The sequence below is a fragment of the Canis aureus genome, chromosome 4 (genome assembly GCF_053574225.1).
Source record: "Canis aureus isolate CA01 chromosome 4, VMU_Caureus_v.1.0, whole genome shotgun sequence".
Lineage (NCBI taxonomy): Eukaryota > Metazoa > Chordata > Mammalia > Carnivora > Canidae > Canis > Canis aureus.
The window spans coordinates 5847702-5863220 of record NC_135614.1 but is presented as its reverse complement, the minus strand read 5'-3'; the positions used below and the strand labels follow the sequence as shown (position 1 = coordinate 5863220).

General features: G+C 37.6%; 1 protein-coding gene across 2 annotated transcripts in view; it reads right to left on the bottom strand.

The window, feature by feature from the left end:
- Positions 1-15519, bottom strand: part of B3GALNT2 (beta-1,3-N-acetylgalactosaminyltransferase 2) — a 57168-nt gene that overhangs the window by 31889 nt on the left and 9760 nt on the right. For both annotated transcript variants that reach the window (XM_077894436.1, XM_077894435.1), the window contains exons 2-4: positions 14840-14987; positions 6949-7049; positions 3287-3480 (exon numbers count right to left, since the gene is read on the bottom strand). In XM_077894436.1, the coding sequence (XP_077750562.1) occupies positions 3287-3480; positions 6949-7049; positions 14840-14987 (443 nt within the window). The remainder of the gene's footprint in view (positions 1-3286; positions 3481-6948; positions 7050-14839; positions 14988-15519) is intronic.

The following is a 15519-nucleotide window of genomic DNA, read 5'->3' as shown; positions in this document are numbered from 1 at the left end:
ACCATAACGTGATTCAAATATCAGAATAACAGAGAGGATTTTAAAGCCATTATTGTACCTAAGGTTAAAGCTGTAAAGAAAATATGTTCAAAATAAATGAACACAGGAAATTTTAGAGAAATAAAACTACAAAAGAGAATGAAAGGGACATTCTATAATTAGTACGATACCTAAAGTAGGTATTAGTACAATACCTAAAATGCATTCAGGGAGCCTGGGTGGCTCAGATGGTTAACCATCTGCCTTCAGCTTAGGTCATGATCTCTGGATCCTGGGATTGAGCCCCATGTTGGGCTCCCAGCTTACTAGCAAGGTGTCTGCTTCTCCCTCTGCCCCTGCTCATGCTCTCTCTCTTTCTGTCTCAAGTGAGTAAATAAAATCTTTTTTAAAAATAGTAAAAAATAAATAAATAAAATGCATTCACTGGTGAGGTTTAATAGCAGATTTGTAGTAGAAGAGTCAGTGAATGTGCATATAGATTGACAGAAATTATTGAATCTGAAAAACAAAACATTTAAAAAAATAGATACAGTCTCATGATCTGTGGAACAATGGCAAAAGGTCTAACATGCATATAATTGGAATCCCAGAATGAGTGCAGAAAATGGGGCTGAGCAAAATTTTTTGAAGAAATAATAGCTGAAAGTTTCCCAAATTTGGTGAAAGACAAATTTACAGATCGAAAAAAGTTGGCAAATCTGAGTAGCACAGACACAAAGAAAAAAACCACAGCAAGGTACAACACAATTAAACTACTTAAAACCAAATATAAAAAGAAATTCTTAAAAGCAGCCAGGAGAAACAGACAAAAAACCAATTACATATATCATATATGGGAACAATAATACAAAAGATAGTTGGCTTCTCACCACAAACAATGGAGGCCAGAAAATATTGAAATACTGAAAAGAAGTCAACTCAGAATTTCTATATCCAGAAAATATTCCACAAGAAAATGGGGGAGGGGACAAATAAAGGCAAAACATAAATATTTTCAGAAACATGAAATCTAATCAAATGAATTACCAATAAACTTGCACAGTCACAATATTCAGGAAGGAATGAAGAGCACCAAAAATAGTAAATATGTGGGCAAATATAAAGGATGATTTTTTTTCTCTAATTTACTTAAATATACATTTAGCTGTTTTAAAGCAGAAGTTGTAACATTGTACTGTTCTTATATTCTACATGAAAGGGTACAACATTAGTTTTAGGAAAAATGACAAGTTTAGGATGTCTACTGTAATCTTTCTGTCAATCATACACAAAAAGAGTAATGCAAAGAGCTGTGGATGAAAGGACAACAGAAAAATTAAAATGAAATTCTAAAAAATACTCAAACCCAAAGAAGGCAGGAAAAGAGGAACAGAAACAGAAAATGGTAGAATAGAAAACAAATAGCAAAATGAAAAATCCAACCACTTCAATAATTGCATTAAATGTAAATGGATAGGGGATCCCTGGGTGGCTCAGCGGTTTAGCACCTGCCTTTGGGCCAGCGTGTGGTCCTGGAGTCCTGGGATCGAATCCCGCTTCGGGCTCCTGGCATGGAGCCTGCTTCTCCCAACGCCTGTATCTCTGCCTCTCTCTCTCTCTCTCTCCCTTTCTCTATCATGAATATATAAATTAAAAAATCTTTAAAAAAAAATGTAAATGGATAAACCCTCTCTATAAAAGGTAGAAATTCTCAGACTGAATCAAAAGGAAGACCCAACTATATGCTTGTCCTCAGGAAGCACAACTTCCAGATATACATATATATATATATATACACACACACACACACATATATATAATTTTATATATATGTATTATTATATATATTTTTTATATATATATATAAAATAATACACCATGACCAAGAGGAATAGGAGACTGGTTTAACATTTCAAAATCAACAAATGTTATTCATCCCACTAACAGAGTAAGAGCAACCCTGAAAACATTCTATATGCCCAGCAATAGAACAAATAAACATAGTGCTGAATATGACTTAGCAACTAAAAAAAAAAGAAAAGTGATGGGGCACCTGGCTGGCTCCATTGGCAGAATTGTGAGGTCAAGCCCCATATATGGCACAGAATTTACATTAAAAAAAAAAAAAAGAGTTAACAGAAAAGGGAAAATTCATGAATACATACAAGAAGATGGATGCTTTATAAAAACACAGAAATCTTACACAGGAGAGTACTTTATGATTCTATTTACATATGAAATCCCACAACAAGCAAAACTAGTCTACGGTAACAGGAAAAAATGGTTAAAAAAAAAAAAAAGGTGGCTATCTCTAGGAAGTGTGACAGGGGGATAGGAGCTTGGGTTATGCAGATTAAACTGACTAAGAGGCAGCTAGCTGGCTTAGTTGGAAGAACAGGTGAATCATGGAGTTTAAGCCCCATGTTGGGTATAGAGATTACTTAAATAAATAAAAACTTAGAAAATAAATACAAAACTGTACATTTTACTGTGCATGAAATTTTTAAAAACAACAAATATTAAAGTCTAATTAATGAAAAAAAAATCTAGCTAATGATATGAATGCTGAAGTGTTTAGGGTCAAAGTGTACTGATACCTGAAACTGACTCTGAAATACAGCCAGGAAAAATAAAAGATCACTAACAACTACATATATGATAAAGCAAATATAACAAAATGTTAATTAACTACTATAGAAGTTAGGTGGATATATGGGTGTTCACTGTATAATTCCTTTAAGATTTCTACAAAAAGGATTTGAAAGGATCTTTTCAAATACAATTCCTTCCTAATACACTTCTTCAGATGTATCCTGTGAAGAAATCAGATTTCTGTACATACCAGGAACAGAGTAACCCCAGTTGTTTTGAATGTTCATTCCCTCTACATCCTTATTAGAAAAGAGATTTGAAGCAGCTGTTAGCCTTATATTATAGTGATAGACTTTCAGGGTTGGAACAAAGAGACAATAAAACTCACTTACACCTTAGAGTCCCAAAGCTCTTAAATTCATTATCAACTTTTGTAATTCCTTAGGCTTTAGGGGATGTTAGGTTGGAAATTTCTAATCTGGTCCAATTTCTTCTTTTCTAGATACAACACGTTTACCATTCATTGGTATTCTCTTCCCAGACCAGCATATTAATATATTATGTTATAGTGTATCCAATCAGTAAGGGAAGAAAAAGGGAATTCTTCCAACTAGATATAATTATATAGACTTCCAACCTACTATATGCCATGAGGACAAAGCTAGTATTTTTTAAGAAGAAAAATGGGGAAAACCTTATACAAAACAGTGCATACCTCCTGTTCTGCCTGATAAAGTTTGACTGTGATGTTTCTCTGGAAACCCACATCGTTGGCATCATAAAACACCCCAAGACTGGTGATGACAATTGGGTAGAGAACTCGGAAGCTCACGCTGACAACTTGGTCCTCAGAAATCCCTGATGAAGTGTCTTCAGAAAGACTGAATGCCTCAATCTCCTGGTTCAAAACTAAGGAAATAATGAGAAAAGGAGTTTTACATAACAAATATAATCTTCTAATTATTTCACAAATGGCAGGAATTAAAAACAATTCAGGAATGTGGCTGCTTCTAGGAAAAAAAATTATTTTGAAATTTAAGAATGAAGTTTTTAGCCACATATAGGTAAAATATTTAATTATCAGAACTACTTTATAAGTTTTTGTATATATACATGTGTGGATATACATATCTAAATGCCATAGAGGAATATTACCAAAGGCATCTATTAGGAAAGGTTCAATTAACAGGGATATTAAAAAGTAACTAATAAATAAAATCATTTAAAAAAAAAAGCAAACAGTACCTAATGCAGTCAAAAATAATGAGAAAATTTAGTCTTGGCTCTGCAAATTCCAAAATTCTACTTCTTGTTGGGCAATCTAAAATACTTGTGATGAAAAATAAATAAATAAAAAATAAAAATAAAAAAATAAAATAAATAAAATACTTGTGATGTCACATCACAAAAGTCCTTGAAATCATTTCCAATAACACTGAAAAACTATATAATACTGATAAAAGAAGCACATCAAACACAGTAGCATTTCTGACCACATACTGTGTGCCATGCCCCATCACATTTACATCTTCACAACTACACTGTGTGGTCGTGGCATTATCTGGCATTATGGATTATGATACTGAGGCCTGGAGATGTTAAGTAACTCGCCCAAGGTCATAGAAAGTGGCAGAGCCAGGAATCAACCCCAGGTTTATGCACTTCAAACTGCATGCTTTTTCCCCTTCCCCTCAGCCGTTTAAATCAAACCCAAAAATAGTCTTTTGCAAATAATGTTTTCAATTACCAGAAACGAATCAGGACTGATTACATGAAGCAGTGCACATGGCTGAGAGTATCAGAGCCACTTTATGAAATAATATAAAAACCTATTCTAAAAGATTTTAATGTTCTTTATATCTTTTCAAGCTGTGGTTTTCTAATTTTGCTGCTCACACAACCCCATCAAGCACATTTCTACACACTCTAGTATAGAGTATTTACAAAATATACACATACATTATTGTTACCAAGATATTCAGTCTTTATAAAGATAACATTGTTTTATTTTCAGATAAACAGAAATTCTGTTTTCTTCCCTCACCCACTGGATCCTTTGGATCCCTACCTGAAAATTCCTAAAGTGCTATTTTACATTCAGTAGATAGATGCTCAATAAAATGTGCCTAACTGGAACTGATGAGCCTACCCAGTTACCTACATTAGCAGGAGTGGAAAGGAGAATGATAAACATTTTGTGATGGGCTGGGCAAGCACTGCTAGACTCCAAATAAACTGGGTGACATCAAAAGATTTTTTTAATATACTCAGTAAATGTAAAATATTCAAGGTATATACATGGGTTAAAGGCTAACAGGTTAAGCACACTATAGCCTAACTACGTATCTGTTTAAAACAAATGTACCTTGAACATCAATAGGTTCAAAATAAATTTAGTTACACCTATTTTAAAAATGTTATAACCTAGGTGTTACATATATGAAAATTTTCTATTAATTAACAACTCCACTCCTTTAGTATTAATGAACAGTAATGCTTAAAATAATAAAAGTCTGGTTAATTTAAGGTGAGGTTTTTAAAAATTTGATCTGGGTTTCTTTTTTTTTTTTATTTTTTTTTTTATTTTTTTTGTTTTTTAATTTTTTTTTTTTTTTGATCTGGGTTTCAAATGTAATTTGTTTTTTGTTTTTTTTTAAAGATTTATTTATTTATGATAGACAGAGAGAGAGAGAAAGAGGCAGAGACACAGGAGGAGGGAGAAGCAGGCTCCATGCTGGGAGCCCGACGTGGGACTCGATCCCGGGACTCCAGGATCACACCCTGGGCCAAAGGCAGGCGCCAAACCACTGAGCCACCCAGGGATCCCTTCAAATGTAATTTGTTCAAGCTTATTATTCTTATATCATCAGTAATACAACATTTTATTAGGTTCATGGTCCCTCTGGGACTCCAGTGCAAGCTAACGGACGTTCTCCTCAGAGAAACAGTAATACATGAAATTTTACTTATAATGTTAGAAGATCATAAGAAACCTCTGCTTTACACAATACAGACCTGAAAATATTGTGCAATTTATTTAAAAAGCTGATTGAATAGGGATCCCTGCGTGGCTCAGCGGTTTGGCACCTGTCTTCGGACTGGAGTGTGATCCTGGGGTCCCGGGATTGGGTCCCATATTGGGCTCCCCGTGTGGAGCCTGCTTCTCCCTCTGCCTGTGTCTCTGACTCTCTCTCTCTCATGAATAAATAAATAAGATATTTTTAAAAAATAAAAATTTTTTTAAAAAGCTGATTGAAACTGCACTTTATAAGAGGCGGATTCTTTAAAATAACATTAAGTACCTACACCATGTCCCAGGAACTATTCTAAGTTGTTTACATGTATCAACTTTTTTTCATCCTGTCAACCCCTATGGGGTACTTTTTATCCTCAGTTTATAGATGATGAAACAGAAGCATAAAGGAGGTAAATAACCGATCAAAGTTCACACAGCTGGGAAAGTCAGAGCCTAGATTTAAAGCCATGGAAGGCTGACTCCAAGGCCCACACTCTCAATGACAACACTAATGCTGCCTGTAAGAGTGAGGTGTATACAATTAAAAGGGTCTGACAAATCTTAACATACCAGAAGTCATAATCAGCACATTTACGACTTTGAAAAGTTTAGTCTTCCTTAGAACCATAGCCGGAGGGTGGGGGATGGGGGTGAATGGGTGACGGGCACTGAGGGGGGCACTTGATGGGATGAGCACTGGGTGTTATTCTGTATGTTGGCAAATTGAACACCAATAAAAAATAAATTTATTGAAAAAAAAAAAAAAAGAACCATAGCTGAACACAAAAGGAAATGCTGGTAAAGGAAGATATTTGCTTATACAGTCAGCAATGTCCTAAAACTGGTTCCCAGGTAACAGAGGGAACTTGATTAGGACCATCTTTCTTTATCATCAGAACTCCCACAAATCTTTAAGGAATACAAAATATTACCCATATTTAAAATCTTTTACTATTTGTTTCCTTCGCAGAAGCTTACAGGCAATAATTCTAAGAGAAAGATGCCTCACAGTATTCATACCAGGTTTACAATAAATTGACAAGATGGTGAAATCAGTAGTTATCTCAAAGTTCAAAACTCAGTTATTTAGGATTTATCTATATGTAAGGAATCTCCAGATGAATCTGAATCATACTGAAAAGGCAAACTCTCCTAGATCCTGAAATTATATCTATCTATTAAAGACTCCTCACAGATAGCTAGTGATCACTCGATCTGTCAAAAAGGATGAAAGATACATTTTGATAAAAGCTCAATCTGAGTCCGCTAAAAACAGATCACCAGACTAGTCAGTTTAGCAACTTCTCCTCAACATCAAATTTGTATGTAGAGTCACAGGGCTGGTGAAAGAGACGACTCACCTGGATTTGTGATGTTGAGCAATCTGCAGGAATAAGGATCTTCCCTGTCTTCCACAGGCACTTCACAGCCATGAGCACCTATTATGAACTTCACAAGCACACTGAGAGATGTGTTGGCATTAACATCAGATATTGATTTTCACTTTGCACATGAATGCTTCCTCATGCCCATTTCAAAGCTTTGGAGACTCGAGTGTTCATGAGGATTAATTCTAACTTTATTTTTCTAGTCTGGCAAAAGAGGAACAAGCGAACCAAAAGTTGCCAATCACCAAGTGACTTATGTGTAAGCCCTCTACCGTATATACGTTAAAGTGAGTATGGGGGCACCTGGGTGGCTCAGTGGTCAAGCATCCTGCCTTTGGCTCAGGGTGTGATCCCACAGTCCTGGGACTGAGTCCTGCATCAGACTCCCCATGAGGAGCCTGCTTCTTCCTGGGCCTATGTCTCTGCCTCTCTCCCTCTCTCTGTTATGAATAAATAAATAAAATCTTTTTTTTTTAAATAAAATCTTGAAAAAAAATAAAGTGAGTATGAATATGTTTGGCCTGGCTACCAGCAAATGCTTTTTGTTAAAAGCAAATTACAGTAAAGTCAGTTTCTCATGCCCTGACCTAAAAACATATCTGTATCTGCAATCTTCTTTATTTGCTTTCTTCTATTTTATTTCATTTTTTTAAAGATTTTATTTATTTATTCATAGACACAGAGAGAGAGAGGCAGAGACACAGGCAGAGGGAGAAGCAGGCTCCACACAGGGAGCCCAATGTGGGACTCAATCCCGGGTCTCCAGGATCACACCCCACGCTGCAGGGGGTTCCAAACCACTGCACCACCGAGGCTGCCCTGCTTTCTTCTATTTTAGAAGGTATTCCTTTTACTCCAGATTAGTCTTCCCAAGCAAGAGGAGATGGTCTCCTCTCCTATATCTTACCTGCAACCTGTGGCTCCTTTCCTACCCTTTATAAATACGATGAGTCCTGATCCTAATTTTTTTCTTTTTAAAGATTTTATTTATTTATTCATGAGAAACACAGAAAAGAGACAGAGACACACACAGGGAGAAGGAGAAGCAGGCTCCATGCAGGGAGCCCGATGTGGGACTTGATCCCGGGTCTCTAGTATCACAGCCTGGGCTGAAGGCAGCGCTAAACTGCTGAGCCACCCGGGCTACCCCCTGATCCTAATTTCTATTTACCTACCATCCTTTCCTTTACAGTGAAGTCCTACAAAGGAATTAACTAAAATTGCAGGCTGTAGATTCTCATCTCCCACTCATTTTATAAAACAGAGACTTCAGCTTAATACCCACCACTTATACTGAAATGTTTACCACCAATGTAGCTACTGATTTGCTGCTAAATCAATGGACAACTTTTCAAGCCTTCAATCTGTGGTTCGATAGTAGTCTCTTTATGGTGTTCTTTTCCCTCCATTATGTGGGCTGCTCAGTCACCTACCAAGTCTGTCCATTAGGATAGATTTTAAAGCAGGGCTTTGCCCTTGGGCCTCTTCTCAATCTTTTTGCCTGCTCTCCCTGGACAATATTTATTCTCAAGGCTTCACCTAGCTTGGGAAGGATTCCTGAATTAGCATCTCTAGTTTGGACCCATCTTCTAAGTACAAGATCCATATATTCATTGAACATCTTTTCCTAGACAGCCCACAGATGACAGTCATGTGCTGGACCCGGCTCCTACTGGCCTGTGAGAGCCAACTGCTAAATTTTCAAGAATTCTGGAGGCTGGTTATTAAGAATAGCCTTTATTAAATTACATAAACATTAAAAACAAAGAAAATATTCAAATTAATCATTTCTCATTTCTCTATTATCTATGCTCTTGAGGTTATGTTTACCTATTACATCTGTGTGGTGGAAATAAAATGGTGTGCTACTGCATATTTTTCCTGAGTCTGTATTCAGAGATGTGGTATTCATTGGTTGAAGTTGGTCATGGAGGGAATACTTCCACCATGGAAACTGGCAAACAATAAAAATAAGGGTTTTATTTATTGTTTTGTTAACCTTAAGTGATGGAGGGAAAAAAAGCAAATGTTGGAGGAAAACTTAATGCAAATTAAACTTAAAAATGTGATGTGTATGCATAAATCAATGGAACAGAATAGAGAGCCCAGAGATAAACCCACAATTATATAGTCAATTAATCTATGACAATGGAGGCAAGGATATCCAATGGGAAAAAGACAGTCTCTTCAACAAGGAATGTTGGGAAACTGGACAGCTACCTGCAAAACAATGAAATGGGACCATGCTCTTACACCATACACAAAAATAAACTCAAAATAGACTAAAGACCTAAATGTGAGACCTAAATCCATAAAATTCCTAGAAGAGAACATAAGCAATAATTTCTCTGACATCAGCTATAGAAACATTTTTCTAGATATGTCTCCTCAGGCAAGGGAAACAAAAGCAAAGTTAAACTACTGGGACTACATCAAAATAAAGACCTTCCACACAGCAAAAGAAACTATCAATAAAACTAAAAAGCAACCTACAGAATGGGAGAAGATATTTCCAAAGACATCTGATAAGGATATAATACCCAAAATATATAAAGAACTCAACACCAAAAAAATCAAATAATCCAACTAAAAAAATGGGCAGAATACATGAATAGACATTTTTCCAAAGAAGACATCCAGATGGCTGACAGACGAAATAGTGTTCAACATCACTCATCATCAGGAAAAAACAAATCAAAACCATAATGAGATAATATCTGTTAGAATGGCTAATATCAAAAAGACAAGAAATAACAAGCCTTGGTAAGTATGTGTAGAAAAGGGTACTCTTGTCCACTGTTGGTGGGAATCAAACTGTTGTAACCACTGTGGAAAACAGTATGAAGGGTCCTCAAAAAATTAAAAATAGAATTAGCATATGATCCAGTAATTCCACTATTGGGTATTTAGCCCCCAAAAATGAAAACACTAATTTAGATATATAAGATAGATAAATACCTATCTATCTATCTATCTATATATTTATCACAGCATTGTTTATAGTAGCATTCCATACAGTAGATATGGAAGCAACCCAAGTGTCCATCAATAGATGAATGAAGATGTAGTATGTGTATACAATGGAATTTTTTTTTAATTTTTATTTATTTATGATAGTCACACAGAGAGAGAGAGAGAGGCAGAGACACAGGCAGAGGGAGAAGCAGGCTCCATGCACCGGGAGCCCGACGTGGGATTCGATCCCGGGTCTCCAGGATCGCGCCCTGGGCCAAAGGCAGGCGCCAAACAGCTGCGCCACCCAGGGATCCCCAATGGAATATTATTCATCCATAAACAATGAACTCTTGCCATTTGCAACAACATGGATGGATCTAGAAAATATAATGCTAAGGAAAATAAGTCAGAGAAAGACAAATACCACAAGATTTCACTTATATGTGGAATTTAAGAAACAAAACAATAAACAAAGAAAAAAAATGAGATAAACCAAAAAACAGACTCTTAGATGTAAAGAAACGGTGGTTGCCAGAGGTGAGGTTGGGGGGTGGGGGGGGCCAAGTGAAACAGGTGAAGGGGATTAAGAATACACTTATCTTGATGAGCACTGAGTAATATATACAATTGTTGGATCACTATATTGTACACCTGAAACTAACATAACACTGAATGCTAATTATACTTGAATTAAAAATGAATAAATAAAAATTAAAAGAAAAAAGTGATGCGTCTATAGCCATTCCATTGTGAATAGTAGAAAACCTATTACCTAATTCAACAAAGAAGTCACTGACTTTATTGACTAAGAGTAAAGTTCTGGCACATATCTCAGTAGTCACTTTATTTTTTGAAAGGTTTTATTTATTTGACAGAGAGAAAGAGAGAGAGAGAGAGAGAACACTGGGGAGTGGCAGGCAGAGGAAGAGGGAGAGCAGGCTCCCTCCTGAGCAGGGAGCCCAATGGGGACTCAATCCCAGGACCCTGGGATCATGATCTGAGCTTGAAGGCAGCCACTCAACCGGCTGAGCCACCCAGGCACCAGGCATCCTCCAGGCATCCTCACCCAGGCATCCACTTTAGTTTTACTCTTTAACTTAAAGGAAACATTTATGTCCCAACTGTAATCTTTTGTCAATTGTATCTATCTATTTAATAGATACTTGTGAAATTGATATCTCATTTCTTTTACTACAAAGGCTTTTAATTAAAAATGGTCCTAGAAATATATATGGATACAATGGAATATAAGATTTGAAAGTAAATCACAGCCACAGAAATGCAAACACTTTACTAATGGCCAATTAAGGCAGAATACCATTCATAAGCAACTAGCATTTAGAATAAAAGTATAAACAGAAATGAATAAGTCTGCTAATTAAATTATTGCAGATATTTACCAAATTAGTTTTTTTTTAATTCTTCTTAAATACTCTTACTAGATCCATAAAATTACTCTGACCCAGGAAGAAGTTTTTGAGTAATATCTATTGCTATACAAATACACCATCATTTTTACAAAATAAATCACCAAGCTTACTAAATTTAAAGCAGGAATACTATGATGGCAAATAAATTACTGGTGACTATCTGAATGTTAATTTTCCTCATTACATTTAGTTCTGAGTCATTCCCTCAATAGTCACTGAGTGCCTTACCCTGGGTGGCTCAGTCAGTTAAGCATCCAACTCTTGATTTTGGTTCAGGTCATGATCTCAGGGTCATGGGATCAAGCCTGGTGTTGGGCTCCACACTGGGCTTGGAGCCTGCTTAAGATTCTCTTTTCCTCAGCCCCTCTCCCCAGCTCATGCACGCTCTCTCAAAATAAAATCTTTAAAAAAAGTTAAAGTCCCTATGCTCATGAAATTATACTCTAGTGGGAAAAGAAAACAACTTATAAATATGAAGCCAAATATAAAAAACATGCTAATTGGTGGTAAGTAGTATAAAGAAAAATAAAGTCAAACAGGGAAGATAGAGAGGGAAAAGGGGTTATGTGCTATTTAATATGGGGCTGCCTCCTGCTAAGGTGACATCTAAACAGAGACCGGAAAAATGTGAGACTGTGAACCATGAGGATATCCAGTGGAAGAGTGATAAAGACAGGGGAGACAGTAAGTGCAAAGGCCCTGAGGCAGAAGCACATTTAGTGTAGCACAGTGATGGTTGCCCATGAAGGGGAAACAGATGTAGCTAAGGTCTAAGACCATAGTAAAGACTTGGTATTTCACTCTGAGCAAAAGAGAGGTCAATGGAGAGGTATGAGCAGAAAATTGACAAAATTTGAGTAATTTTATTTTCAAAAAATTATTTATTTATTTATTCACGAGAGACACACAGAGAGAGGCAGAGACATAGGCAGAGGGAGAAGCAGGCTTCCCGCAGGGAGCCCGATATGGTACTTGATCCCGGAACTCCGGGATCAAACTCTGAGCTAAAGGCAGACATTCAACCACTGAGCCACCCAGGCGCCCCAAATTAGAGTGATTTTTAAAAGAAGCACTCTGGCTGCTGTATGGAAAATAGAATACAGAGAAACAAAGGTAGAAGCAGGAAATCCAGAGAGAGGCTTCTGCAAGAATCAAGGTGAGAGGTAATGTGGCCTAGAGGGTGGTGGTTTTGATAGTAGTGGTAAAGGTGGTGAGTGGCTAGATTCTGGATATAATACAAAGGTAGCACCAAGAAAATATGCTGATTGGTTGGATGTGGCATGTGGGAGAAAGAAGAAATCAAGATAAAATGTATTATAATTCTTTAAAACTTCCTATTTTACTGATGCCTTAACATCCTCACAAACAGCCTATGAGCGTCCTCTCCAGGTGACCTGATGTGCCAGTGATAAGGCTGGTCCCTGCCACAATTCCCCCTCTTGCCTTCTCCTGACTGACCTAGTGATATTCTAACACAACAATGAAATCTTCACACATCTTTTGCTTATATAGTCCACCATGACCCCCAGTAAAGGCACATGCCAATGGCGCCCCACCTGCTTGGTTGGGCCTGCTTCCTGGCCGCTCCTCCTGTCTGGCTGCTCCCTGTGTGGCATACCATTCCTCCCTTTCTAGGACTTGTGAGTATAATCAATCTAATTTCATAGGCCTCTCCCAGTGTAACTTCTGTGGCCATGCTGGAGTGACCCTTAGGGACCCAAAAGGGGGATTACTCCCTCATAACATAGCCACCAGGGTTTTCTGTTTGAGCAACTGGTAGAAAGGGGTCATTGTTATCTGAGACAGGAAAGACTACCTAGGAAGTGCAGGTTTTGGAGGAGGTTCTAATAGTAGTGATGAGTCTGAGGCCTTTCATTTGCTGGTAATAGGTACTATTATCGAGATCATGAACTAAAGAAATCTTGAAAAGGAAAGAAAGCCGCTATGAATAAGATAGGAAATCTATCACTACTGATGACAAGAAAATTCTGCAACTGTATAGCTACTCACTTCCAAATGTGCCAGTTAATGTAATCCTGAGAAGGCCTTCTAGAATTGCTCATCATCTGAGTATCTATCTTCACATAACTAAAAGTTCAACCTCCCATGCTTTTCTTCCACTAGCCCCTCACTATATAATCTTTAGAGGCTGGTCTCACTGAGAAGACTAAGGCCTTGGGCTCCTAACCAATCAACATGAGATATGCTACCAAGCTCAACCTGGAAGAGCATGGCATATTATATACACTGCAGATTGCACAATTAAAAACTACTACAGAACAGAAAAAAAGGGCAGCCCCGGTGGCACAGCGGTTTAGCGCCACCTGCAGCCTGGGGTGTGATCCTGGAGACCCAGGATAGAGTCCCACATCGGGCTCCCTGCATGGAGCCTGCTTCTCCCTCTGCCTGCGTCTCTGCCTCTCTCTCTGTGTCTCTCATGAATAAATAAATAAAATCTTTAAAAAAAAAAAAAGAACAGAAAAAAATAATTCAGTGTCTCTGTAAAGTCAGTGAAAAGCTTATTTTGACACAAACCTCTCTAAGCAGACAACTATTCTGGAATAGAACCTTTTAAGAATTTGTATTCTAGGGATCCCTGGGTGGCACAGCGGTTTAGCGCCTGCCTTTGGCCCAGGGCGCGATCCTGGAAACCCGGGATCGAATCCCACGTCAGGCTCCCGGTGCATGGAGCCTGCTTCTCCCTCTGCCTATGTCTCTGCCTCTCTCTCTCTCTCTCTGTGACTATCATAAATAAATAAAAATTAAAAAAAAAAAGAATTCGTATTCTAGGGGCGCCTAGGTGGCTCAGTTGGTTAAGCATCCCACTCTTGATTTTGGCTCAGGTCATGATCTCAGGGTCATAGGACTGAGCCTTGTGCCAGGCTCTGTACTAGGCGTAGAGCCTGCTTAAGATTCTCTCTCCTGGGAGGCCTGGGTGGCTTAGTGGTTGAGTGTCTGCCTTCGGCTCAGGGCATAGCCCCAGGATCGAGTCCCACATCAGGCTCCCTGCATGGAAGCCTGCTTCTCCTTCTGCCTATGTCTCTGCCTCTCTCACTCTCTCTCTCTCTCTCTCTCTCTCTCTCTCGATATCTCTCTCTGTGTGTCTCTCATAAATAAATAAAATTTTTAAAACCTTAAAAAAAAAATTCTCCCTCTCCCTTTGCCCCTCCCCCTGCTCACTCTTGCTCTCTATCTCAAAAAAATTACTATTCTAAATCAAAACAAAAACAAAACAAACCAGGTATCTATAAATACTAATATATTAACCAATGAATATATTCACCTCTAACTATCTTTTGGCTAAGAACCTTGGTTAAATTTACTTTTGTGACTCAACTACATGGAAGGGAAGAAAAATGAGATAGCCATTTCTCCCAGTAAGAAAGGCCACTTACCTAAATTAACATCTCTGTCCCCAAAAAGGTTTTTCAGAACTCTTATTCAATAAATCAGGCAAGGTGCCAACTAAGAAAACCTACCGTTGACTTAATGATGGATGTTGTATTAAATGCTTCAGCCAGGTGCTTCTTATCACATTTCGAAGTTCATGGTTATTGCGAGCTGACAACACACCAACTACCACATCATAGTGACTAGATTTCCAATGAGGAAATAAGGCCAATTGATCTAGAAATAAGCAACAACAAATTAGAAATGTCATGTCTCAATTACTGTTCTATATGTAACATAAAAATGTTTATTAGTAAATAATACATGTTCATGTGTGTAGAAAATACAAAGAAATACAAAGGAAAAAATATTTAAAAAATCACCCATAGACGTACCACCTAGATACCTACTACCAACATTTTTGACATAAAGTCTTTTTTTTTTTTTTTTTTTTTTTTTTTTAAAGATTTTATTTATTTATTCATGATAGTCACAGAGAGAGAGAGAGGCTCAGAGACACAGGCAGAGGGAGAAGCAGGCTCCGTGCACCGGGAGCCCGACGTGGGATTCGATCCCGGGTCTCCAGGATCGCGCCCTGGGCCAAAGGCAGGCGCCAAACCGCTGCGCCACCCAGGGATCCCAATTTTGACATAAAGTCTTTTTGTCTTCCCCACATGTGTATATATTTCTGCTCTACATAAGTACGTGAATTCTTCAAAACTAACAAGATGTTTATGAAGCAAATCAGTTTGAAAAGGCAGTGTGGCAT